The 26299-nt window shown below is 39.3% G+C and overlaps 1 protein-coding gene and 1 non-coding gene across 15 annotated transcripts in view; one reads left to right on the forward strand and one right to left on the reverse strand.

Annotated features, from left to right (window-relative positions):
• Positions 1–26299, reverse strand: part of KIF1B (kinesin family member 1B) — a 136188-nt gene that overhangs the window by 108314 nt on the left and 1575 nt on the right. For all 14 annotated transcript variants that reach the window (XM_037045272.1, XM_037045268.1, XM_037045264.1 and 11 more), the window contains exon 2: positions 9833–10013. In XM_037045272.1, coding sequence (XP_036901167.1) covers positions 9833–9938 — 106 coding nt within the window. In that variant the 5' untranslated portion in view covers positions 9939–10013. The remainder of the gene's footprint in view (positions 1–9832; positions 10014–26299) is intronic.
• LOC118986395 (U6 spliceosomal RNA) lies at positions 8139–8241 on the forward strand. The gene has a single exon (XR_005066364.1). It is a non-coding gene; the product is annotated as a U6 spliceosomal RNA (small nuclear RNA).

A 26299-nucleotide genomic window follows, 5' to 3' on the forward strand; every position in this document is an offset into this window, starting at 1 on the left:
AGAAAATATTTCAAGAAGACATTTTCCAAGACTTTAGCAATGAAGAAAATAGAATGTTGTAGAGGCTTTATCTAAACCCATCCTAAGTACCCAGTATTATTATAGGGTACATCCATAACTTGGGCACATAAACTCTGTAAGCCTCAATTGTCTTATTTGTAAATAGGTACAATAATAACAGTGCCTAATCGAGAGAAAGACAGACAGACAGACATCAATGTGAGATACACAAATAGCGTGCCTCCTGCACATGCCCCACTGTGGGGATCGAACCTGAAGCTAGGTATGTGCCCTAACCAGGGATTAGACCCACAACCTTTTGGTGTATTGGACAATGCTCCAATTAAGCCACCCGGGGAAGGGCAACAGGGGTGGTTATTTCAGATGAGATTGGACAGGCTGCCACCTCTCTGAAGGTGATAGTTAAGCAGAGATCTGAATGACATTTAAGGAATAGGCAAGACCACCAGTGTCACCAGAGGGATAAACGATGAGATGTGAAATCAGATAGCTAGCCAGCAGCCAAATTCTATGGGCCCCTGTGGCCAAAGTGAGAATTTTTTATTTTATTCCAAAAGCAACAGAAAGCCAAGGAAGGATTCTAAGCAGAGGGGGTGACATAATCTAATTCACATTCCCAAAACATAACTGACTACTACACAGGAATGAGTGCAAATAAAGAGACAGGAGGCTACCACAATAATGACTTAGACCAGAGCAGAAATGGTAAAAAGACACTGGATTCAAAATAGCTTTGTGAAGGCAGAAATGATAGGACTTATGTTGAATTATGGGTGGCCTATTTAAAAAAAAGAGAAGAGGCAAGAGGGACTCCAATATTTTCTATCACAAAAACTAAAATAATGAGTAAGAAGGAAGGAAGAACCAACCACTTTAGGTGGCAGGAAGGGAAACAAGCAGTGCAGCTGAGGTACTTCTAAGGCTTTCAAGTAGAGGTAAGTTAACTGCTGGCCAGACAGGTTTACAGTTCTATAGAGACGTCCAGGCTGGGGAAATGAATTTGGGAGTCATCATCATTTCAATGACATTTAAAGCCTTGAGCCTGGATGAAATCACTTAGGGAACTGATCCTCTCTAGAGACAGGGAAATGCTCCAAGATTAGAGGCAAAGTCCTGGTTCACTGTTAATAAACACAGGGAGGTGAGGAAGAATGGAGAATGGCCTGTGAGTGAGGAAGGCAATCCATCAGGAAGGCATGGCGTCCTAAGAGCCAAGAGACAGACATGTGTCAAGGAGGAATTCAAGCTATGTTAGCTACTACTACTACAATGCTTATTACCATAACCATCTGGACTCCAGAGGAAAGAGCCTTTGTTCAGGCTGCTTCCTGACTTGCTCTGCTCACCCTCACCTCGGGGCCTTGGCTCCCTGTCACCACTCGGATCTTGTCTAGTTTCACGGCTGTTTTCTTAAGTTCCCCTTCACAAATCATAGAGGCAACCTGAAAACTGAAGATCTCAGTGTATCTTTCCCCAAGTCCAAAGGAAGAGGATCGCACATGGATCCTCTCCCTACACCTTTCCCCTCTTATCTTCAAAAATTTTATTCCTCATGCTGTAGCTGTTGTTACCCTGGCGACACTGAAGAGTGAAGAACAGGACAGCATCTTCCATGCAAAGGCCTACCTGAAGACCCTTGGCCAAGATAAGTGAAAACGCCTTTAAAATGACTGTCACAAATGTTCCATAGGTTTTAGTTTACTGATGAACAAGACCATCTTCTCTTTCTTGGAGTCTCTTGCCAAGTCAAAATTAGCCTTACAAAATCCATTAAGTCCCTTAATTTTACCCTTTTTTCCTTGCCTTCTTTCCAACTTTGTTATTTCAGCATACAGATGCAGAAATAATGTTTTAATTACTAAGCCCTAGAAAACAAGGCAGTCAAAACAAAATTTGTACTAAAAAAGCCTTTTAGTCTACAGAATAATTTTGTTTAATATCCCAAAGTCTCTATGTAGTAATTATACTGTTGTTGGCAAACTACTAAAGATTTTGCCTACAACTACAATTAAGATATCAGTGTGGCAACAGTGGATCCCAGTGACATCTTCAGCACACTGCCTTTTCCGAAAGCTTCCTACACCCAAAATTAAGAAAAATAGCACACAATTCAAGCATTCTGTTCACCCTTTATATTACAAAACCAAAACATCAAAACCCATAAGCAGTCCCGTCCCTTCTCAAAATAATGTATTTCCAGAAATATATTAAAGTGGTAAATAAAGTATATTGCCGTAAGGTACATTTGAGCAAAAAACCTACATTCATAACATTCCTTAATTAATTTAAAACAACAAATTTAGACTCCAAATCTTATAAAGAGAATAAATGTACTATATGTATTCATTGTATACTCAATCTCTTTGTATTAAAAACAAACATATAATAGGAAGAAAAATGACCAAATCTGTAGTGTCACAATGTCATTAACTGGGAATAAAATAAATATGCAGGCAAACTAAACAGTAAAGTCTCAGTTAAGGATAATTCTGCTCTTGCTAAGCAAAGTTTAAAAAATTTTTATTGATTGATCTTTGAGACAGGACGAGACAGAGAAACAGAAAGAATAAAGGGGTGGGGAGAGAAACGTGGATTTGTTGTTCCACTTCTTCATGCATTCACTAGTCAATCCTTGTATGTGTCCTGACCAGGGATTGAACCCCCAACCTTGGTGCACTGGCACAATGCTCTAACCAGCTGAGCTCTCTGGCCAGGGCCTAAGCAAATTTTGAATGATTTGAAAAGAGATCATTTGGAAGACCTAGTTCTCATTTAATCTAAGTGGAACAAAGCTGTCTGAATTAATATTAATGTGCTTTTTATTCATAATTTCCCTGCATCAAGAAAGAACATTAAAATAAATTTTAATCTAGCAGTTAAATTAGACACAGACATTCAGTATTACTACACAGAATAGTACGACAATAACTATAGCGAGAGGCGATATGCACAGCACAGAGGCCGAGAGTGAGGGCTATGGAGCCAGAAAGCAGTTCGTTTTCTAGTTCTCCAAATTCTCGGATGTGCGGCCCCAGCCAAGTTATCAGTCTCTATCACCCACCTGTGAATGGAGAAGAGTAAGTATTTGCCACAGGACTACTGTGAGGATTAAATGAGTTAAAATCTGTAAATTTCTAATTGTGCCTGGCCTGGCTTAAGTGCTCATTATTCTAGTTGTTGCTAATTACTTATTATGCTTTTCCCCTCCACTAAAAGGCAATTTAAAAAGTAAAAGCTGCATCCATTTTGCCCCCTCAAGTTTATTCAGTTACAAAAGGAACTCGGCTATTAGACCAGAACAATGTCACCGGCAAACAGTAAATGCAGTGAAATCATTTCCTCATTCAGGTAGCTTCTGCTAACCCCGGCCACACAGTTTTCTGTCCTGCCAAACAAAAAGGACTTTCCAGACGCTCCCACCTTTCCGGGACCTACCCCTCAATTGCTTAGATGTCGCTCCTCAATATTTTCATTACCAGACCTCACACTGCTTTTATTATTTATTTCTAAGACAACATGAAAAACTCTCTGAGAACTTGGTGGCCTCTCAGCCCATGCTTACTGAATAAATACAAATGTAGTACAATTTATTTATCCAGTCCTTTGCTGATGGATACTGAGTTGCTTCTGGTGTGATTTTTTTATGACTGCTGCCCTAGGCGGGTCACTCAGCTGGTGAGCGTGCCATCCCGATATGCTAAGGTTGTAGGTTCCCTCCGCAGTCAGGGCACATGAGAGAACCAACCAGTGAATGCTTAAACAGTGGAACAGCAAGTCGATGTTTCTCTCTCCCTCTCTCTAAAACAATTGTTTAAAAACTAGTGCTGTTAGCAGTTTAATTGCCCACATCTTCAGCAGCCTTAGTGACTCCCAGAGAAATGCACTCCATGGTAGAGGTCGGAGGGAGAAATATGACGGGGCACGAGTGATCTCAGTTCACAGAGTGAATCCCAACAAAGGGTAAGTTAAACTAGACACTCCATCTCGGGCCAGAGCTCACGGTGTGGAGGTGGACAGACAGTAGCTAAAAAGAGGGGGGGTTACCCTTCTCTCCAGCCACACAGTGAAGCACTTTGGATGCTATGTTATGAAGTTTACATCTCCATCTGATCTAACTAACAGTATTTTTAGGACCATAAGACGCGCCTAGGTTTTAGAGGCAGAAAACAGAAAAAAATTTTTGAAGCAAAAAAATATGGTACTTGTATTTAATAACCTGTGACCCCACTCCACCACTGCCCCCCACACAGCCAGCCAGGTAAACTACATTTAAACTATAAGACACACACCCCTTTTCCTCCCAAATGGGGGTGCGTCTTATAGTCCAAAAAGGGGGAGTAAGGCCAGGCCTACCAAGGAAATGACTTAAGGAGACCTTGTTCTGATTCCAGGCTAGTGACTCTTAAGGTGTTCTCACCTTGACAGACACTCAGAGGTCTATATATAGACCCTAGAAAAAGAAACCCAAACTAAAGTGCAAGTGAGATTTAGGTAATACTAATGACAGAAGAAGAAAAAAACTAAAGACTGACAAGACTAGAAAACAAAAAACTAACCCCTTCACCAAATAGAAACAACAAAAATTCATCAAAATGGAGTAGAAGGCTGAGGTAAGGAGGTAAGAAGACAATAAAAAATGATTCTAAAGGGGGAGAAACTTGGAATATTATGGGGTATTATTAAACAAAGCCATTTGTGTACGCACTTGGGTCTCAGAAATGTCAAGGCACTAACATTTATCTGCGCCATGGAAAATATTTCCTCTGAGACCAGAAAGTGCTTAAATAAAACTGCTACGACTCAGTTTTCAGATCTGGCACGTTCCCTAAAGCATCCTTCACCCTCTTGTACGTTTTCAAGAAATCTTATGGCAGGAACATTCCATTGCATTCCATCTACAATCAGCTATAATCCCTCTGAGCAGCAGTCCAGGCCAGCTTGCCCCATGGAAGTCTTTTAATACAGTGAGCACCTGTGGCTGTAGCAGATTTATTTCATTTTTTCCAACAATTTTATATTTAAAATGCATGCTCTCTGCCAATCTTAAGTCCAGTGTTTTTTTTTTTAAAGCAAAACAAACCAATAATACTTTCTAAACATAGCAAATCGCTCACTTAAACTACCTCACTTAAAAATTATTTGGATTAGCCCTGGCTGGTGTAGCTCAATGGACTGAGCTCGGGCCTGCGAACCACACGATCACAGTTCGATTCCCAGTCAGGGCACATGCCTGGGTTGCAGGCCAGTTCCCAGCAGGGGACTCACGAGAGGCAACCACACATTGATGTTTCTCTCCTTCTCTCCTTCCCTTCCTCTCTAAAGATAAATAAATAAAATCTTTAAAAAAATTTTTTAAACATAGATATCAATAAAGTCAAACCCTTTATAATCTTTAAAAATTATTTGGATTACATATTAGTCAAATTACTAATAAACTGCCGTATAAAATTAAAAAACAGAAACAGAAAATAATAGAAAAAGCCAGAAATCCTAGAGGAGCAAGTCTCTGATACAGGCAGATAACTGCCCTTCTGAGGGCAAACACCTTTCGAAACCAAAGTCACCCTGAGCCGCCTGAGGCGTGACAGAGTAAGTATGTAGCCAAAAATGAGCTTAATCTTCCCTCAAGGCTGATTCAGCGAATGAGGGTTTTTGTTTCAGACTAACGCAAATTTAAAAGTCAAATCTTTCTTGCTGAACGTTTATGTGCGCGAGGCAATTTGTTAGAGCCAAATGAGGGTCAGGAGTACCAACATCCAGTCACAACACTAGTAAGTTCTAATAAGCTACAATTCTGAAATTTTCCCCAAATGTACTGGATGTTTAGTTTAAATTCTATCGGAAATGCCCTATCATCGATGAATGCTACATGTGCCCTTTGCCAAACTCACACCCACACTTCTTAAAAACCCTGTTCAATGGCAAGTATCACTGTGATCACTTTCACACTGTACTGAGGTTATTTTAGTATGTCTTGTCTCTCCTACCACAAACTGATAGCTTCCTAAGGGCAGGGTTTATGTACACACAACTCTGTAATCCCTACTGACACACATCACAGTAGACTCTCAAAGACGAAGGGAAAAAAGACAGAAAGGACCAGGCAGCGAGGACAAGGCGGAGCATGGCCACCCAGCCTTTGGTACGGAAAAGTTTCAGACAAAATGTGATGGAAAAACAATTGGTAGTTCAGTGCTGTGCTTAAGGCAGTCCACAGATTAGTTTTCATAGGACTAGTACAATATATCCAGGCCTAATGACTCACTAAACTATTAATTACTTTTAATGAAAACCAGGCATATCTTCTTTAATATTACATCAAAAGACATTTCAGTATTTTCAGTAGTTCTGGAGATTTTTTGTGGGACATAAGTAAGAATGGCTGAATAAAACTTATCTCCTCACAAGTTCTAAATTTTATGGCCCCATCATAAAAAGGTATTCAACTAGGAATCTTATTTTCCTCTTCAATTTGCTCTCCACCACAAGTGAAACCATCTTAAATCCTTCATCCAGAGTGAGTACCAATATTTGGGTAATTTTACTTTTCCCTCTTAAAGTGACATTATTTCAAATACAATGACAATAGGATAAAAAAACTATGTATCTTAAAAGCAATGAAATTTTAACACCTTTTTTAACTAGCCATCTATAATCTCTTAATGAATTTTAATCCAATTAAAAAATAGCAAAATCAGAAAGTCAAGTAGACCTAAACTCACTCCCATTTCTTATAACTATCCAGAACTAAAGAAAATGTTTTAATTTTATTACATGCTCTAATAGTCTTTTAGACAATCAATGGATTACTTTTTTTGATAGTATATTTGGTACTTAGCCACCATTATACATACATAAAGTAGACACCTGCTAATAAAGATACCCTATTAACTTACTATAGATAGTCTTTCATGCTAAAATCTCAAAGGAAACAAATTTTACAAGTTATCAACATGAACTGTATTATTCAAGTATTTAAAACATTCAGTGTAGTCAAGACTGAAAAATAACATCCCCTGCTGGGAACTAGCCTGCAACCCAGGCTTGTGCCCTGACTGGGAATCGAACTGCGGTTGTTTGGTTTGCAGGCCCGCACTCAATCCACTGAGCTACACCAGCCAGGGCAAGTACCTACTGAATTTTATACTATGTAAATGAATGTACTATATATTCGCAAAATAAATCACAATTGGGGGTAATTAAGATAATGTTATTTGACCCTGGCAATGAATATAATCTTTCAACCAACTGAAGATACTGTCATTTTAAAATGATTTGTCATCAAGAAAAAACATTAGTATCATTACTTAACACTAACAAAATTTTTTATTTTATTATATGGTAAAATTGATTTTTATACTTCATGGATATGGCCTTTTAATACTCGTTTCTACCCTATAAGGAAAATAAATACCCCAACCATGAATGAAAAACCACTCTGACGCTGGAGATCTCTCCTGGATAGTTCAACATGCAAAACATACCAGAGAAGAGTAGTTTTTTTTAAATCTATTCTAACTCCTTGAGCATTATTATCCCACAAAGGGAAAGGTCATCCTTTCAATTCCCGGTCAGGGCACAGGTCTGGGTTGCAGGTTTGGTCCCTGGGGGAGGGAGGTGGGGTGCTGCAGGGAGAGGCAACTGCTAGGTATTTCTCTCTCACATTGATGTTTCTTTCTCTCCCTCGCTTTCTTCTTCCCTTCCCCACTCTCTAAAAAAATTTATCAATAAAATCTTTTATTTTATTTATTTATCTTTAGAGGGGAAGGGAAGGAGAGAAGGAGAGAAATATCAATGTATGGTTGGCTCTCGTGCGTCCCCTGCTGGGAACTGGCCTGCAACCCAGGCATGTGCCCTGACTGGGAATCAAACTGTGATCCTTTGGTTCGCAGGCCCGAGTTCAATCCACTGAGCTACACCAGCTGGGGCTAAAATCTTTTAAATCAATTCTAGCTCCTGATCCAGAATTTCCTAAAGTCCACCTTTTAAAAAAACTTGTGATATATACACCATTATATTTAGAGGCAATTCCAATAGCCAAAAATGCCTCCAAACTATGGTATAATTAAATGTATTTTTTCACAGAGTAATAAATGGTTCAATAATCAGGATTTAGTGTGCCCATTTCAGCAGCACATATTCTAAAACTGGAATGATATAGAGAAGATTTGTATGGCCCTGTGCAAAGACTAGTTAAATACAGTGTAAAACTTAATGCTTAAAATAAAGCACAATAACATAGCTTAAATGAGTGACATTTAAGAACACAAACATTTGTTTTCTAGTTCAATTTTAAGCCTAGCTCCAACTTTAAAAAAGGAGCTAATGATCAATACTGACTTTCCTTTTAAACAATTTTATTGAAATACAATTTACATACCATGAAGTTCACCCATTTAAAGTGTACAATTCAGTGGAGTAGGGAAAAGTGGAGGGATAAATGGTGATGGACAGAGACTTGACGTGGGGTGTTGAACACACAATACAGCGTACAGATGTTAAATTATAGAATTGTGTACCTGAAACCTGTATAATTGTGTTAACCAGTGTCACCCCAATACATTCAATAAAAAGGAAAAATAAAGTGTATAATTCAATACTGAATTTTACATCTTTTTTCTTTTACAATTATTCATATGATATAATTCACAGAATCACTGGCACAACTGACAAACAAATGTAAATTATAAACAGCAGTATCACCAGTTTAGACTCCTACTTCTAAATATTTTTTGAAAGATAGATTGTTACTAGTCCTATTTACCAAGTTCAGGGAAGTATACTGTATAAGCAACTTCCCTTACGACTTTGAAAGAAGTTGAAAGTTATACATGAGGAATCACACACAAAAAAATCCAGGTCATAGTAACATAGAATGGTGGTTACCGGAAGCTGAGGACGGGGGCGGGAGGGAGAAGCTATTGATCAAAGGACATAAACTTTCAGTTATAGGATGAGTAAGTTCTGAAGACCTAATGTGCAGCATGGTGACTACAGTAGATCTCACCACATACACATACAATGGTAACTATGAGAGGTGATGAATATACTAGTTAGTTTGGTGTGGTGATCATTTCACAATGTATACATGTATCAAAACATCGTATTATATATCTTAAATATATAGGGTTGGACAAAAGTAGGTTTACAGTTATGAGTACATGCAGACTTCATTCTTGTATCATTTCCAGATTATTAGTTTCCACACAGCAAGTATAAACCTCCTTTGGTCCTGCCCTGCGTATAACTCTTTCCCAGCAGTAGAGTCTTCTGTACAGAACACTGGCAAATGGCCCACAGACAGATGAAATTGGCACAGTTTCCCCCAACTACTCACCATCAACTCCTGTCTGAAGAATCTATAATTCCTCTGCTTCTTCACAAAGCTATGGCCATCTATTATAGCTCTATCTATTGTCTGACTCAAAGAAATATTGTTAAGCATTTTAAGACTATCATGGTAAGCTCAAATGCTATTTAAAACCAAAAAAGAAAAATAATCTTGGCACCTCAACAGGTGTATTTCATGTCATCATTTAGTAAAAATCATTGCTTACGCCTTTATTATCATTAAGATTTCAACCTAATTACACTAGCTAATTAATTCAGTTCTCCAGTGATTCCTCAACTGTAAAGAACAAAATAAATAGTCCATATTTAAATCTGATAGAGAAAATATCACAGCAGGAAGCATTTAATGGGCTGTTCAAAATAGTAAAGTTCAACATGGTAATACCCAAATGTTCATTTATTCTGATCACAGCAAGAAGGGAAAGGGAGGTACAACGGACAGAAAACAACATGCACTTACTAGTCGAGTTGCCCTGCATCTGAATGATGCACTTGGACTCTTTGCTGGTCTCTCGAGAATTGAAGGGCCGCACACGGACAGCCACCTTCACTGAGGCTCCCGACATTCTGACTGATGGTCTTGTTATATATACGCAGTCCAGAACGAATCGAATCTTCTTTTGAATTTATGTTCAAGTTTCCTTTAAAAAAATCCATAGAAAGTAGTCAGAATTAAAGAAAGCTTGTGCTAACTTGAGCATTAGAGCTCTTACATCTTAGTACTATTTCTGCTTTCATTTCTAAAAATCTAATTTTTCCTCCCTGTAAATCTATAAAATAGAAAATCATAACCAAAATTTGTTTTCTTTCTCCATTACCTCTTTACCACATATAAAAAAGTCCCTAAACGTAGTAATTAAAAATACAACTACAGCCCTGGCTGGCATAGCTCAGTGGATTGAGCACGAGCCTGTGAGCCAGAGGATCGCAGTTTGATTCCCAGTCAGGGCACATGCCTGGGTTGCAGGCTGGTTCCCTGCAGGCCAACTCCCAGCAGGGGACGCATGAAAGGCAACCATACATTGATGTTTCTCTCCCTCTCTCCTTCCCCTCTAAAGATAAATAAATAAATAATCTAAAAAATTAAAAAAAAAATACAACTACAAAGTAACAGGTATCTTATTTTGCCCTCGGGTTTTCCAAATCAATCCTCAGTAACAGATGAAAAATACAAAGCTTTTATTTGTTAGAGTTCCTTACACAAGTAAATTCACATCTGCAAAAACAACTTACTTTATAGAAATGCACTAAACTTTCTATACTTTAATTACAGGTTGAAACATTCAGTTACATGACATATTCTTAAACAGTAAAGAACGCAGAGTTCTAGTTAGCTCCTTTAACTTCTAAGTATTCAGAGATTCCTTTAACTTGCATGATCCCTTTCATTTGTATCCCATTTGACCCTAGTGACCATCCTGTACAAAAAATCAGAGAAGATTCCAAGAAACCCAGGTTCTATCCTCTGAAGTGCAGAATCAAGTCACTACATTTTACTACTGAATGAAGCCACAGGAAAAAAATGTAAACATTTTTCAGAGGAGGTTTCCCTCCCAGCAGAACAACACGAACACTATTCTATGAAAATAACCCACACAAGTAATTTCCACAAGAAAAAGCAGATCTCAATCTGTACTCTATTATTATACAAACATCTTCAAGGCCAAAAAAAAGAAAAAGAAAAATACTTTTAAGTTCAATTATCAGAAAGCCCCAACAGAACTTAAACCCGTTCTGGCTGGTGTGGCTCAGTGGATTGAGCATCGGCCTGTGAACCAAAAGGTCAGTTCAATTCCTAACCAGGGCACATGCCTGGGTTGCAGGCCAGGTCCCCAATTGGTGACATGCGAAGAAGCAACCGATCGATATTTCTCTCACACATCAATGTTTCTCTCCCTCTCGTTCTCCCTCCTTTACCATCAATCTAAGAAATAAATAAAATCTTTTCTAAAAATAAAGAAGAACTTAGACCATTTATTTCCCACATAATTAAACAGCGATTAGGAATGCTAACCTCCAGTTGCACAACTACAAATGTCTTCCGCAAGGTAAAGCATAAATAAATAAAAAAACAAAAGCAACTCTCTTTATTTTCTCAACAGCATTACCATTTTTGAATTCTTGTTTTTTGAAGTATGTCTATTGTCTGTCTCTCTCACACCACACCAGACCAGAATGTTCAGAGATCGTTTTTGCTAGCATGTAGAACAATACCTGGTGAAAGAACTGAGTAAATAAGTGTTTATTGAAAGAATGAATTAATAAATTATATTTCCAAATAGTAAAAACTGTTCAAGTCCTTTACCTGGTTTACTGATTTTCTTTTTTTTGTTTCAAATTATTATAATATTTATTGACATTGATCTCTTTATATCTGCAATATTTTTCTAGTCCCTTTCCCACTTTATTTACATTAAACAGATGGTAATTTCTAAAACTATACCCACCATTTATTGTGATCACATCTACCAAATAAAAGCTTAGCATTTCTAACCCTCCCAATCAATACACATGACCTTTCACCCATACACATGAGAAAAAGAACAGTCACTAGGTGAGCACAGCACTCTGCCAAGAGAGAACGAACAAAGCAGCAAGAGAGAACACCTGTCAACCCCCCAGTTCACTCTGATACACAGCCATCATCTCAACACTTCACCTGTCCCACTACTTTCTTCCCCAGACTAGCAATTTCCACCAATGTATTTATATCTGGCCCTAATCTGAAAGAGTCATCTTTGTTTACTTCTCCTTGAATCCTTTCATTAGTGTTAACATTATTAATGAAATGCCACAGGAAAGCTTTAAAAACAAATCGGCATTTTCTATCTCTTCCTTCCTCTCATTCCCCCTGCCATTATCCCAATCTATGTCCTTACTACCTCAACTGATTAAGCTTTTAGCTTCAATTAGGGTTGATGAAACAGAATCATACGATGGCCTTTTGAAAAGTATATGGTGATAGGAGACCAGACTTTGGGTGATGAACACACAATAAAACATATAAATGTTGTATTATAAAGTTATACACCTAAAATTTATATGTTGCTACTAACCACTGTTACCCCAATAAATTTAATTTTAAAAAAAAGAAAAAAACATGGAAGCAACCTAGATGCCCATCGGTCAATGACTGGATCAAAAAACTATGGTACATTTCCACAATGGAATTCTATGCTGCAGAAAGGAAGAAGGAGCTCCTATCCTTTGCAACATCATGGATGAAACTGGAAAGCATTATGCTGAGCAAAATAAGCCAGGCGGTGAAAGACAAATACCATATGATATCACCTTTAACAGGAATCTAAACAACAAAACAAACAAGCAAGCAAAATGTAACCAAAGACACTGAAATACAGAACGTGCTGACAGGGTCCAGAGGGGAGAGGGGAGAGAATCACAGGGGAAAAGGGGAAGGACACACATGAACAAGTATAAAGGAGACATGGACAATAACTAAGGTGGGGGGCGGAGATGGGAGGGAGGTGGGGAGCACTGGGGGGGGGGCAGGGCTGGGAATACAAGAAAGAAAACTGTACTTGAACAAGAGTTAAATAAAAATTTAAAAAAAAGAAAAGAAAAGAAAAGCAAATGAGCCTGTACTCCCCAGCCTGGTACTGTACAGTTTTGAGACAGCCTCCAGGTATGGGTTCTCTGTTTAATTTCCCAAAGATTATGTTGTAAATCTCCAGCTGAGAACCCTGTGTTATGCAACTGCCTAACCCTGTTGCAATACTAACCTTTCCAAAGCATAACTTTCAATTTCACTTCCAAACTGAAGAACTTTCTCTCATTCCCCAGTGCTTAAGAAATCAAGACGAAAGTCAAGGTACTCTTGACTTTGTTCTAGTCAAGCTCCTTTACCCTCCCCCACGTTCTTTCACACCTCCTAACAATTGGGCCCCTACAATTTTCATTTTCAAATGAAAAGCCAAATGAATTTTCATTTTCTCCTCTCTCTCTTTTTTTAAATTTTATTTATTTTTAGAGAGAGGGGAAGGGAAGGAGAAAGTGGAAGAGAAACATCAGTGTGTTGCCTCTTACGTATCCCCTACTGGGGACCCGGCCTGCAACCCAGGCATGTGCCCTGACCGGGAATCAAACCGGCGACCCCCTGCCTCACAGGCCTGCGCTCAATCCACTGAGCTACACCAGCCAGGGCTTCTCCTCTCTTTGATAGCCCAGCTCCAGTCTTACCTCTTCCAAAATGACTACCCAAACGTTCCAGGAATCACTGGCATTTTCTGGAGCATTTATAGCCCCAAACACAGTTTGAGAACATTGCTATCATTTTACACGGCTGCATTCTATCTTGTATTGCTCACGGCAAATGGACACAATGCCAACTTAAAGGGGCTCCTACTGGCCAAAGATGGAATAATTAAAATATAAAAACACATACATACATACATACATACATACAGCAAATAGGTTGAAAGACATCAAATATACAAATTCATGAATTCATGATCATAGTTTTTTAAAAACTCATTATTCTGAAAATCAGCAAATAATACAAAAGAGTTGAGCATGTACCCAATTTGTATATCCTGTATAATCTACACTCCTGGCTAGCTAAAGAGTCAATGTGGGCAAGTTCTTCTTTACAGAAAAATTTCAGCTAATCATAAATGCAGAAGATATGAGAGAATTAGAACATCACTATTTTCCAGCTCTAATGATATGAAGGCTCTCTGCAGCAATAATCATTAGCTGCTAAAACAAGTCTTAGATGAAAGGCTCGTTGATGTGGGATTTTTACAGTGTATGGGTTAGGCTGACAACATCTGAATCAAATCCAACACTACTAAAAGTACACACCTAGGTAGCTCGCGCCTCCTGATGTGCTACAACAGGAGACACAGCACCACCTTTTAAGTATTCTTATCCCATGCCCTTAAGAAATACTGAATAGACTCAAGCTTCAGACGTAACTACTACCGGTCTACAGAACATACATGGAGCAAAGAAACGGTTTAAAGGACACCTGAAAGACGCAATCAGTCCGCCAAACCCAGAATATGGAAAAAACTTTACAGGTCAAGTCACCCAGTTTCTTCAAATAAATAGCATAATTGGCGTGGGGGTAATAATAAAAGAGACTCATGTTAGTTATCAAACAAATGCAATGATTTTTTAATCAAGAAAATCTGTAAAAAGACATTTTTTAGATATTCACAGAAGCCTGAATATATACTGGGTATCAGATGATATTAAGGAATTTGTTAGGGGAAGACAGAAGAAACAAGTTTGCCAAATTATCAACAGTAACTGAATATTATTTAAATTGAAAAAAAAACTTTCTTATGTGTTCTATCCATGGCCTACCAAAATGCTGAATGCTGCTGACTGACGTGCAAACAAACAACAAAGCTAGGTTTTAGATATAAAGCATTATGCATTTGCAACTGGGAAGCACAACACTAACACCTCTAATATCTAATGTCCCCATACATCTACTTTTCAATGCACTGTCTCACTCCTCTACCTAACTATCCCGCCAGCATTTCATTCAGCCTGACACAACCAAAGTCAACGTCTCTCTCCACCTCTCCCAAACAGCAGAGGCTCTTCCACCTCTTCTACTTCTTCTAATGGTGTCACCATTCTCTGGTTCCCACACAAGTCAAACAGCTTGCTTTCTCTAACCATCCAAATTACATGTCTTCTACCTACAAAATCTCTTTTCTACCATCACTATCCCTTTTAGGACCTCAATACTTCTCACCCAAGGCTCTTAATCTTCTTACCCAACCGTACCACACAACACTACCATTTTCGCCAATTTTATCCACACTACACAGTATCGCTAGACTCATCTTCCTGAAGTGCAGGTCTGTTCATAGAATCGTCCATTTAAATCCTCAGAGCTTCTCCACTGCCGACCAAGCAATGACAGATCTCCCTGCAGCAGCATTCAATGTGTTCTGCAACATAAACCACCCATTTTTGTTAGCCCACAAAACACTGCCTTCCATCCACATTCCTTAACATTCACCCACCAGAGGGCTTCCTGAGAGCATCACATGCTTTTTGGTCCCTATGCCTTTGTTCCAACATTCCTTCTACCCACTGTGAGCTTCCTCTTCTCCCATTTTTGTCGAAATTCAATCATTTTTCTGGGACCTTCCCATATGCTACATCTCTAAAGCCTTCACAGATTCTCCCCGATCTTCCAACCAAATGCAAATGCTTCTCCATTTAATATTTTTCATTGCACTGATCCTACCTAAAGCAGAGTAAGTTACTTTTCTTATCTCTACTGTAGATATGAAATTCTTTAAGGACAAGAACAGAATCTCAGTCATATTTCTAATCCCCTACATCAGAGGGTCCTAAATATAATAGTTAAATTAAGATTATTTAGTTGAATTTCTAGTTATTGTAAGTCAACAGAGTGATGACAGAATAAAAAAGTTGTTCTGCTCTGACCAGCACGGCTCGGTTGGTTGGGTATCATCCCGCAAAGTGAAAGGGGTTGTTGCCAGTTCAATTCCCAGTCAGGGCACGTGCCTGGGTTGCAGGTTCGGTCATAGTCAGGGCACATATGACAGGCAACATTTCTCCCTCACACTGAGGTTTCTCTCCCACTTTTCCTCCCTCCCTTCCCATCCCTCTAAGTATAAACAAATAAAATCTTTAAAAAAAAGTTCTTCCAAAATAGACAGGAAAAAGAATAAAATTAACTTCAAATTTCTTCCTAATTAAAAAAAGCTAATAAGTCATTATTTTTTGGACGTGATATGGACACTTTAAAATTACTTTCCCCAAACAATCTAAACCTAAATAGATTTTTTTCTGATCGACTGTACTGCAGTAAAACCGCAACCATCTCCACAGTGAGTTAAAATTTTATGCAATAATAGGAAACTACAGTTAAGTGGACAATAGAAAGTGTTACTTGGTTACTTCCCTACCATTATAAATAGTGTCTCTTTGAAAAAGAGACAGCCATCAAAGGATTACAACTCCAAAACCCCCTGATCCTTTTTTTTTAAACAACCAATTATATAAATCTGAAATTAAGTTTAAATTCCAGTGAGAGCCCTGACCAGTGTGGCTCAGTTGGTTGGGCTTCTTCCCACAAAGCGAAAGGTCACCAGTTTGATCCAGGGTCAGAGCACAGGCCTGGCTTACAGGTTCCACTGCTGGTCAGGCTGCCTACAAGAAGTAACCAATCAATGTTTCTCTCCCTCTCTTTCTCCCTCCCTTCATCCCTCTCTAAGAATAAGTAAATAAAATCTTTTAAAAAAAACTCTAGTGAGAAACAATAATTTACAGAATATTTTAAAGAAGTTATAGCCCTGGCTGGTGTGGCTCAGTGGATTGAGTGCTGGCCTGCAAACCAAAGGGTCTCTGGTTAGATTCCTAGTCAGGGCACATGCCTGGGTTGCAGGCCAGGTCCCCAGTTGGAGGCACACAGGAGGCAACCACACACTGATGTTTCTCTCCCTCTCTTTCTCCATCTCTTCCCCTCTGTCTAAAAATAATTAATAAAATCTAAAAAAAAGTTACAGAAAAATAGCATAAAAGTACATTTTCCAAGTTTTGAAAAGCCAAAAGAAGAAAGGCAGGTAGGAAAGTCAACCATACACACTACGAATCACTGAGCCTCAGTTCTAGACTGTTCCTCCGACCAGTTTTCCTTCCTTATGACATACCATTAGAGGCTTTAGGGAAGCAAAATGAAATGGAGCAAGATTCCAAATGCGTTCACTAACAATAAAGGGATAAACATTTAATAAAAATAAAAACATTTAGGTCTAGTTCTTTTTAATTGTTCTAAATGTTTGCCCAATTGTTTTGTTTTTTTTTTTTTAAATCTCATGCAATTGTCACTTGTCTTCAGAGGTAGCCTGGATAACTAGGAGCCTAAGGGGAAGACATTCTCAAATTGATGTTTTGGCAAAGTGAATAGACAATAACAAAGTAATACTGGCTCTGGTTAGCTTGGTTTCGTCATACTCCTTTTCTATAGAAAATAGCCAGGATTACATTCCTAAAACAGAGGTCATTTCATGTCCTTACATACTTTCAACTGGTTTCCATAGCCTCAGAAAATACACTAAAGAGTCAAGGGCCTCCACAATTCAACCTTCTTTTCCAGTCTCCATTTTCACTGCCCAACCTCAGCCTTCTCCACCACTCACCCTCGTACAACACCAAACATGCAATTCCTGGAAGCCCAATCTGCTTTCTTAACCTATTATATCAATCCGTATCTTTCGAGAACAAGGTCAAATGTCACCATGAAGCAGGAAACACTAATTCGTGCATTCTTAAGGCCCCCCTTTCTGAGCCAAGTCAGACCTTCTCTTTGCTCCCTAGAAACAGTGTTGATACCTCATTTTTTCTCATTTCATTCTGCCCTATGAAGTCAGTAGTTCATTTAATTCTCATACACTGATACTTAGTACTTTGTCACAAATGAAAATAAAATTTAACCAAGAAAGTCTTTTAAAAATCAATATTCACACAATGTGCTACACAGAAGCAAACTTACAATATCTACAAGCAATACTCTGGTTTCTCTTCAAATCGTATAAATCTTTCGCCTTTTACAATATCTACAAGCAGCCTATTTAAAAGATAGTCTTTCCCACTGAATTATAGTTTAAAGAATGAGCTATAACTTAAAGAATGGTTACCTAAAAGTAAACATCTGCAGCTCATGAGTCCACTTTGAGATGCTATGGAAATTTCCTTGTTAGTGTAAGTTCTGCACCTGTCCACCTAATATTTTCCATGATGACCACACAGGTTGTAGGACCCAATGCTATGTCACTGACCATGGCTACACTGATAAAATGGTCCCTTTCAAAATGGAAGAATTTTTTTGCACATGAATCACCTCTCTATTCTTGGTTTCTGACTCTATAGATAAAAATCAGCTATGAACCAAGTTGTGAAAGCTCAAAACGGATCACATGTCAGAAAAACTTCTTTCTGCATTCCAACTCAATGCCAAAAATCAGACTGCACAGGAAGAGTCTCCTGAAAGACCAGATTTTCGATCTCATGTGGGGCTAAAGTTGCCAACAGTCAGGCTTGCCAACTGTTTCCTTTAATTTCTATGTAAAATAACCTGGTACAACTTTTGGATTTATTAGACACATGTCCTATGACTACAATTAAGAAATCAAAGATCCCCCTTTTCACTGATGACATGACTTTATTCTCATTAAACCAAGATGTGCATCAAGAGAACAGCAGCTCCTATGGCTTAAAATAAACTGTTCTAAATAACAATGACTTTTTCATTTTTTTTCTCTCAAAGTTTGGACAGTTCATTTGTTCTAATACCCAAAGCTACATCCTGTAATTTTATTTTGGCAGTTCTGCTGGGAACCCTGCTTCTCAAATCCCAACACGGTTGTTCTCGTAGGCCCGGGCCGGGTAGCTCAGTCAGAGCGTCATCCCAATACACCCAGGCTGCAGTTGTAGCTCCGGTCGGGGAACATATGGGTAACCAATGGGTGCATAAATAAGTGGAGCAACAAAGGGATGTTTCCTTCTTTGTCTCCCTCTTCCTCTCTGTCTAAACTCAACATCGAAAGAAAGTTCTCTTATCGTCAAAATGGATGACATCTACTCCAGGTTACAGTGAACTAAAATCTGGTGTGAGTCAAGATTCTTTCAGAAACCTGCCCCTGACTACACCCAACCATCTGGGCTAGAGTGCAGATCAGACTTTTCTATGTGTCAACAATGTGTCAATCTTGCCACAGGCAAATCAGTACCCAAGTTTCATAGGTATGTTTTGTTTATCTGACAACATGGAACAGAAGTACTCTAGGCTCTCACCAGGATTAAATAAGGAGTTTTCTGCTAGGATACTGAGATCTATCTTTATATAAAGCTACATACCTGAACATTAGTCATATCCTTCACAGAAAAGATTTTATTTTTTTAATATATTTTATTGATTACACCATTACAATAGTCCTATTCCCCCCTTCATTCCCCTCCACCCTGCATAGCCCTCCCCCACCATTCCCCCCTTTAGTTTATGACAACGTGTCTCAAGTTTTTTAGATTCTGTATTTCCCATACTATTTTTGCCCTCCCCCCTATCCATTTTCTACCTATTGTCTATGCTACTTATTCTCTGGATCTTCTCCCCCCTTCTCCTCCTCCCATTCCCCTGTTGCAAACCCTCCATATGATCTCCATTTCTGTGGCTCCGCTCCTGATCTAGCTGTCCTCTTAGTTTGCTTTTATTTTCGGTGTGGTTGCTAATAACTGTGAGTTTGCTGTCCTTTCACTGTTCATATTTTTATCTTCTTTTTCTTAGATAAGTCCCTATAACATTTCATAAAATATGGGCTTGGTGATGATGAACTCCTTGAATTTGACCTTATCTGAGAAGCACTTTATCTGCCCTTCCATTCTAAATGAAAGCTTTGCTGGAGAGAGCAATCTTGGATATAGGTCCTTGCCTTTCATGACTTGGAATACTTCTGTCCAGCCCCTTCTTGCCTGTAAGGTCTCTTTGGAGAAATCCACTGACAGTCTGGTGGGAAGTCCTTTGTAGGTGACTGTCTCCTTATCTCTTGCTTCTTCTAGAATTCTCTCCTTCATTTTAATCTTGGCTAATGTAATTATGATGTGCCTTGGTGTGTTCCTTCTTGGGTCCAACTTCTTTGGGACTCTCTGAGCTTCCTGGATTTCCTGGAAGTCTATTTCCTTTGCCAGACTGGGGAAGTTCTCCTTCATTATTTGTTCAAATAAGTCTTCCACTTGTTGCTCTTGTTCTTCCCCTTCTGGTACCCCTATAATTCGGATGTTGGAACATTTAAAGATGTCCTGAAGGTTCCTAAGCCTCTCCTCATTTTTTTGCATTCTTGTTTCTTCATTCTGATCTGGTTGAATGTTTCTTTCTTCTTTCTGGTCCACTCCTTTGATTTTTGAGTCCAGTTTCCTTCCCATCACTATTGGTTCCCTATGCATTTTGCTTCATTTCACTTAGTGTAGCCTTCATTTTTTCATCTAGTTTGTAACTAAAATCAACTAGTTCTATGAGCATCCTGATCACCAGTATTTTGAACTGTGTATCTGACAGGCTTGCTACCTCTTTGTCGCTTAGAAGTACTGGCTCTGGGGCTTTGAGCTGTTTTCTGCTTGAGCCATAATGTTTTGGTGTGTTTGCACCTATTACGTATGAGGGGCGGGGCCTTAGGTATTCACCAGGGCGGGGCAACCCAAGTGGCTGGGTTGTGACACTGTATGTGGGGGCGAGGTCAAAGAGGAGCAATGGCAGTCCCTTCTGCTGTTTCCCCACCACTGGGGCCTGCTCAGTCCGCCTCACTGCTCGCTCCTTTGCCTGGTTTATTTGCGCGCGAATGTGTGACCGTGGTCAGCCTGGGTCTGCCGGTCGCAACCCCATGCCTGGGATCTGCCAACTGCTGTCTGCGCCTGGGTTGGTCTGGTTGAGTTTTCCTGCGAGACCCCGCTCCACCAGTCGCTGGCTCTGCCTCTCTTACCGGTCTGGCTGAACGGTTTGCTGTTGTTGGACTTCTGTATAGTTCAATTTTCTGTGTTTTGGTTGCATTTTTTGTTACTAAAACTTTGTTTTCTTTAAACTTGGTTGTGCGAGGAGGCACAGTGCTTCCACCTATGCCTCCATCTTGGCCAGAAGTCCAGATTTGATATTTTAATGTTGTGTTCTCATTTTCGAAAGCAGGTGAACTGCTCTTTCAAAAATGGTCTTGGAAGAACATTTCCTCATTTTACTTAAAGGCCTGTTGGAAATACTTAGTACATACATCCTTATATCAAGGTGATTATAACACTTTTCTTTTAAAATGTCTTAAGAAAAAAAAATGCCCTGGCTGGTGTGGCTCAGTGGATTGAGCATGGGCCTGTGAAGCAAAGGGTTGCTGGTTCAATTCCCAGTCGGGGAGCAGACCAGGTCCCCAGTGGGGGATGAATGAGAGGCAACCACGCATTGATGTTTCTCTCTCTCTCTTTCTCCTTCCTGTCCCCTCTCTCTAAAAATAAATAAATATAAAAAATAAAATAAATAAAATAAAATAAAATAATCTTAAGAATTTATTACCACCTGGCTGGTGTAGCTCAGTGGATTGAGCATGGGCCTACGAACCACACAATTGTGGTTCGATTCCCAGTCAGGGCACATGCCTGGGTTGCAGGCCAGGTCCCAGCAGGGGGCTCACGAGAGGCAACCCTACATTGATATTTCTCTCCCTCTCTCCTTTCCTTCCCCTCTAAAGATAAATAAAATCTTTAAAAAAAAATGTATTACCAAAAAAAAGTGTCTCTTGAAAAACCATTAGGCTTTCTCTTACTGAAATAAAAATTACATAATGTATCTTTTTATCTTGAATTCAAAAAGTTTTACAACTAAATTATAATAATCACATTATATAAATTGCGGCAATTTGTATATATTTACTTTTTCCTGTTACATAGAATTTTCCTTCTTCTCCATATTTTGACAGCCTCACTATATATATGATATTTGCAGTAAGCTGCTCAAATCCTTTTTATAAGCAGTAAGTGGTATAAGTGCTAAAGAAAACATTCCTATAATAACCTATTCTGCTCTTTAACATTGGAAATATGGTATGTACTCAAAACTCGGGTTTCTAAAAACAACATAAGTCTTTAATACAGATGAAGTTATACAAAAATTTGTGTTGAATGAATCTGACAGCCATGTGAGTGGCCTAGTGAGGGACTCCACGAGACTGAAATTAGCCCCACCCAAAACACTAGCAGATGAAACTTCAACAGAGGAGTGAAGTAAGCAACACTTTTGACACTGCAAAGGTGTGAAGAGCGCCCCGTTTTCAGCAATAAAGGTCTGGACACCTGAGCAAAGGCAGGGTCAGTGAAGTAGACCAGTCTGTGGTGGTCTGGGCAGTAATTTGGAGGCAAGGAAGTAGGAATGCAGGTATCCTGGCTGCTTCTAGAACCTGGCTGTGAGGGCAGGAGACAGACAATTACAAGGGCACAGAAATGAAGGAGGGATTTTTCTCTCCCTACACCCCCCAAGTTTCTGTACTTCATTCAACAACTATTTATTAGGTAAATAAATAGTTGACAAGCAGTTCCAGAAGTCTGAGATAAACCAAAGAACAAAACAGATAAACATCCTTGCTATAGGGGGAGAGGACGTTGAAATAGTAAGTTCTATAGAATGTTAGTTAGGGGATAGTAAGCACTATGTGGGAGGTAAACTACAGCAGAGTCAGGGAGAGCTGGCACGTGGTGGGGAAGAGTGCTGCGCAGGTGCACAACAAATGAGGTCAAGGCAGGCCTGCTGAGGCGGTGAGCCTTGGAGGAAGTGAAGGAGTTAGCCAGGCAGATTTCAGGGGAAGGGGGTTCCCAGCAGAGGAAAGAGTCAGAACAAAGGTCCTAAGGTGGAACTGTACATGCTGTATTCAAAGAACTGTGGGGAAACAGCGAGTGAGAAGGGGAAAGAGGAGTAACCAATACAGTAAGTCCCTAAAATTAGAAGGCAGTAATATTCTGGCCACAGGCCAAGGGATTAGCTGAAGTCAGGGAGGGTAACCTTACCTCTAACACCAGAGGAAAGAGGGTAGGAAAGAAGACAGAGAAGTCTGTAAGTAAATGGAGAGGAAACTGAGAGTTCACGCCTTCTTTTCCCTATGAGGCGGCAGGTAAGATTTTATGCCAAGCGTGGGGCATCCGGGAGGCCTGAGTATATAGTGGTCAAGATTTTAGAAATGCCACTGTGGAGAAAGGGGAGAAAACCGAGCAGAACTGCTTCAACGGATACCCAAGACAAACTCAAGGCAGACCTAACACTGTACACTGATCATGCACTAATCCCAGTAGTGTGTGGCGATTCTTCAGGACACTGACTAAAAATGGAGGATACAGATGATAGAAATGATGGAAGGCTGGCATCTGCATAGTGGGTCTTACAGAATAATAAAGAATAATTAAAAACTGCAAATGCTAGCAAGAAAATAACTGAAGTAGTACACCCCAGAAGTCACAGTAGAGAAAAGAAAGACAAAGAAGTTAAAATCCAGAAAAGGCGGATGGTCCAGGAGACTTGAGTTGGAAGAACACACAGAAGAGACTACAAAAGCAAGAGCTATAAATTATCAGAGTTTAAGATCTGAAGACAATTTCAAGATCTTTAGTAGATCTGAGGGTGATGACGTGTTAAAAGACCTGGCCAAAATACTGAGTTACTGGAACAGAATGAAACCAACGTTTGCCTGGGCAGAAGTCAAGGGACTTTTAAGGTTAAGGTAGTTGCAAAGTAAGCTCAGCACAGTGGTTGGTTACCCACTACTTTTAGTCACCTGAGGAAGACAACCTCTGTTTCAGTTTCTTCATCTGTAAGATGGGGATAATAGTATCTGTCTCGTATGGTTGTTGTAAAGACAAAATTAGTGAGTAAGTGTAAAATGCTTAGAAAAGATTGTGGCACATAGAAAGAGCCTGATATGAGTAAGCTGTTCTATCATTAATATTGTTATTACTTATACAGTCATTAAAATCTGTCAGGTTGATGTCAGAAATTCAGATGGACAGGAGAACTAAGTATCAAAGTCATCAGAGCAATAGTAGAGGATGATATACGAGGGGGGACCCAACAAAACCGGAATTATCTTCTAGTGGGTGGGCCCCTTGTACAATAAATAGTTGAGGCTTCCCCCACCAGGTGAGAGTTTTGAGAACCCATCTGGATCAGTGCACCAATCTGCGTTGTTGTGAGAAGCTGCATTCAGTTTCAGAAAATTGTTTTTGAGAACTCTTTCAACACATCTGCCCATTTCATAATGGGTGATTTACAAGCACACCTGCCCACACTGCAGAGTGTTCAGCAGTTTTTGATCAAAAAATAGCATGACCCCCGTGCCCCACTCTCCCTATTCACCAGATCTCACCACGAGCAACTTTTGTTTGTTTCCTTGGATGAAAAAAGTCCTCAAAGAGAAATGTTTTGCCTATGTGACAGGGGTGAAATAAAAAACTGGCAGAAGCACTAACAGGCATCAAAATCTACAAGTTCAAGCACTGTTTTAAGCAGCAGTAAAAATGCCTCCATAGTCCTGGCTGGTGTAGCTCAGTGGACTGAGCGCGGGCCTACAAACCAGAGGGTCGATGATTCGATTCCCAGTCAGGGCACACGCCTGGGTTGCTGCAGGCCAAGTCCCCAAGCAGGGGCATGTAAGAGGCAACCACACACTGATGTTTTCTCTCCTGTCTCCCTCCCGTCCACTGTCCGTAAAAATAAACAAAACCTTTAAAAAATGTCTCAGTCAGTGTATTGCCTCAAAGGAGAGTACTTCGAAGGTGATTGAAGTTTGAACATGTAAGAATAAATATACAATTTTTAATAAATAAATGCTGGGTTTTGGGGATTCCCCGTTGTAAATTAATGATATGCTTTGGTAAAGATAATGTATCATTAAACATATTTTAAAATCCATTATTTACAATCTTATGACTTAAAATACATACACACACAACCACAAAACAATCACGAAGTACCAACTGAGTAACAGATAGTAAGTATTATAAGGGGGAAAGGCTCTGAGTGAACATCATGGAAACCCCCATGGCTGGGGCAGCAGCACACTAAACTGTATTAAAATAGAAAAAAGGTGGAATTACCTTGTCTTACTGTATCTTTACAAACGGTAAATGGTAAGGTCCTTGAAAGTAAAGAATTAAATCTCTGCGCACTCTCAATTAATTAGTAATGAATGTCATAAAAGTAAGCATAAATGAATCACTGGACCATTAACCAAAAAGTCAGAGAGAAGTCCAAGGCACCTTTTGTAGTTTTTTTTCCCATCACATTTACATCTGCTGCAATTCTCTTCCATGCTAATAAGCTGCATGAAAATAAGTTAAATGTATTTATATTTATTCACATTCTTTTGTGGACTCCAGAACTTCACTAGTATGTGTTCCAGTTAGGCCATCTTTCAAAGAGAACTACATGAAGTAGACATGCTATTCCTTTCCCTTCAGAGTCTTCCGAAATTACATCCTATCAGTTTACAAGACCAAAGGGATCCGCTTAGGCCTGGAAAAGACCTGCTGTGATTAGCAGCCTGCAAAGGGGTTTATAAAACGAAGGCAGGGGTCCATTGTTGTCCTTTACTTTGCACCCAGGACAAGCTGACAGCAGGGAAATGGGCTAGAAAGCTTTGGCTGTGGAGACTCTGTTGGCATTCTCCTTGGGAGTTTATTCCCTGCACAAATTCAAAGTGGGAGAGAAAGAAAGGAAAACTGCATTCACATCTGGTCTGAAAAGGAAAAACAGTTTGTTCTAAGCCTTAGAAGCTGTACTTAATTGGATAAATTTTGGAAAAACATTCATCAGGGCAGAGCTGCACAGATTCATAAAATCTTGCCTCCAAATCAGATCCACAATCAGGTCTGATTTTAACGAATGCTGCAAATATATTTAACCACAATTCTTCAGACTTTTTAAACTAATAAAGTAACTGTGAAAATTTAATACTTAGAAATATTTATTAATTGGGGCATGGAATTTTTAAAAAGACATTCTGTACTTCTCTTATATTAATAAAAATTAATTTCTGATGAAGCTACTTTTGATTCATCCATGTTTTAAAAAGGAAGCTTAATAATAAAATACAGTGTTATAATTTTTCTTAGAAAACCTTATCTGAAGTTTTTTTTAATTTTTCAACTTAAGAAGTTATAGGAATTTATTCACTAAGAATTGGACTTTGAATGAAAGCAAGGGAGACAAAGAAGGCATGCCGCGCCACGCTCCAGGTCCTGTCCACCTCCGGGGCGTAGGAAAAAACAGACTTACAGGCTCAGCCTGAATTCAGTCGGTGATCATTCCCAGGTCTGCTCACAATGCCAGCACGCGTGCAATCCACACATCCCACCCTACACGGTACATTAACAACCCCTCGTAATCTGACAGCCACGCCAA

The sequence above is a fragment of the Sturnira hondurensis genome, unplaced genomic scaffold (genome assembly GCF_014824575.4).
Source record: "Sturnira hondurensis isolate 20B ecotype Veracruz unplaced genomic scaffold, ASM1482457v3 Scaffold0004257, whole genome shotgun sequence".
NCBI lineage: Eukaryota > Metazoa > Chordata > Mammalia > Chiroptera > Phyllostomidae > Sturnira > Sturnira hondurensis.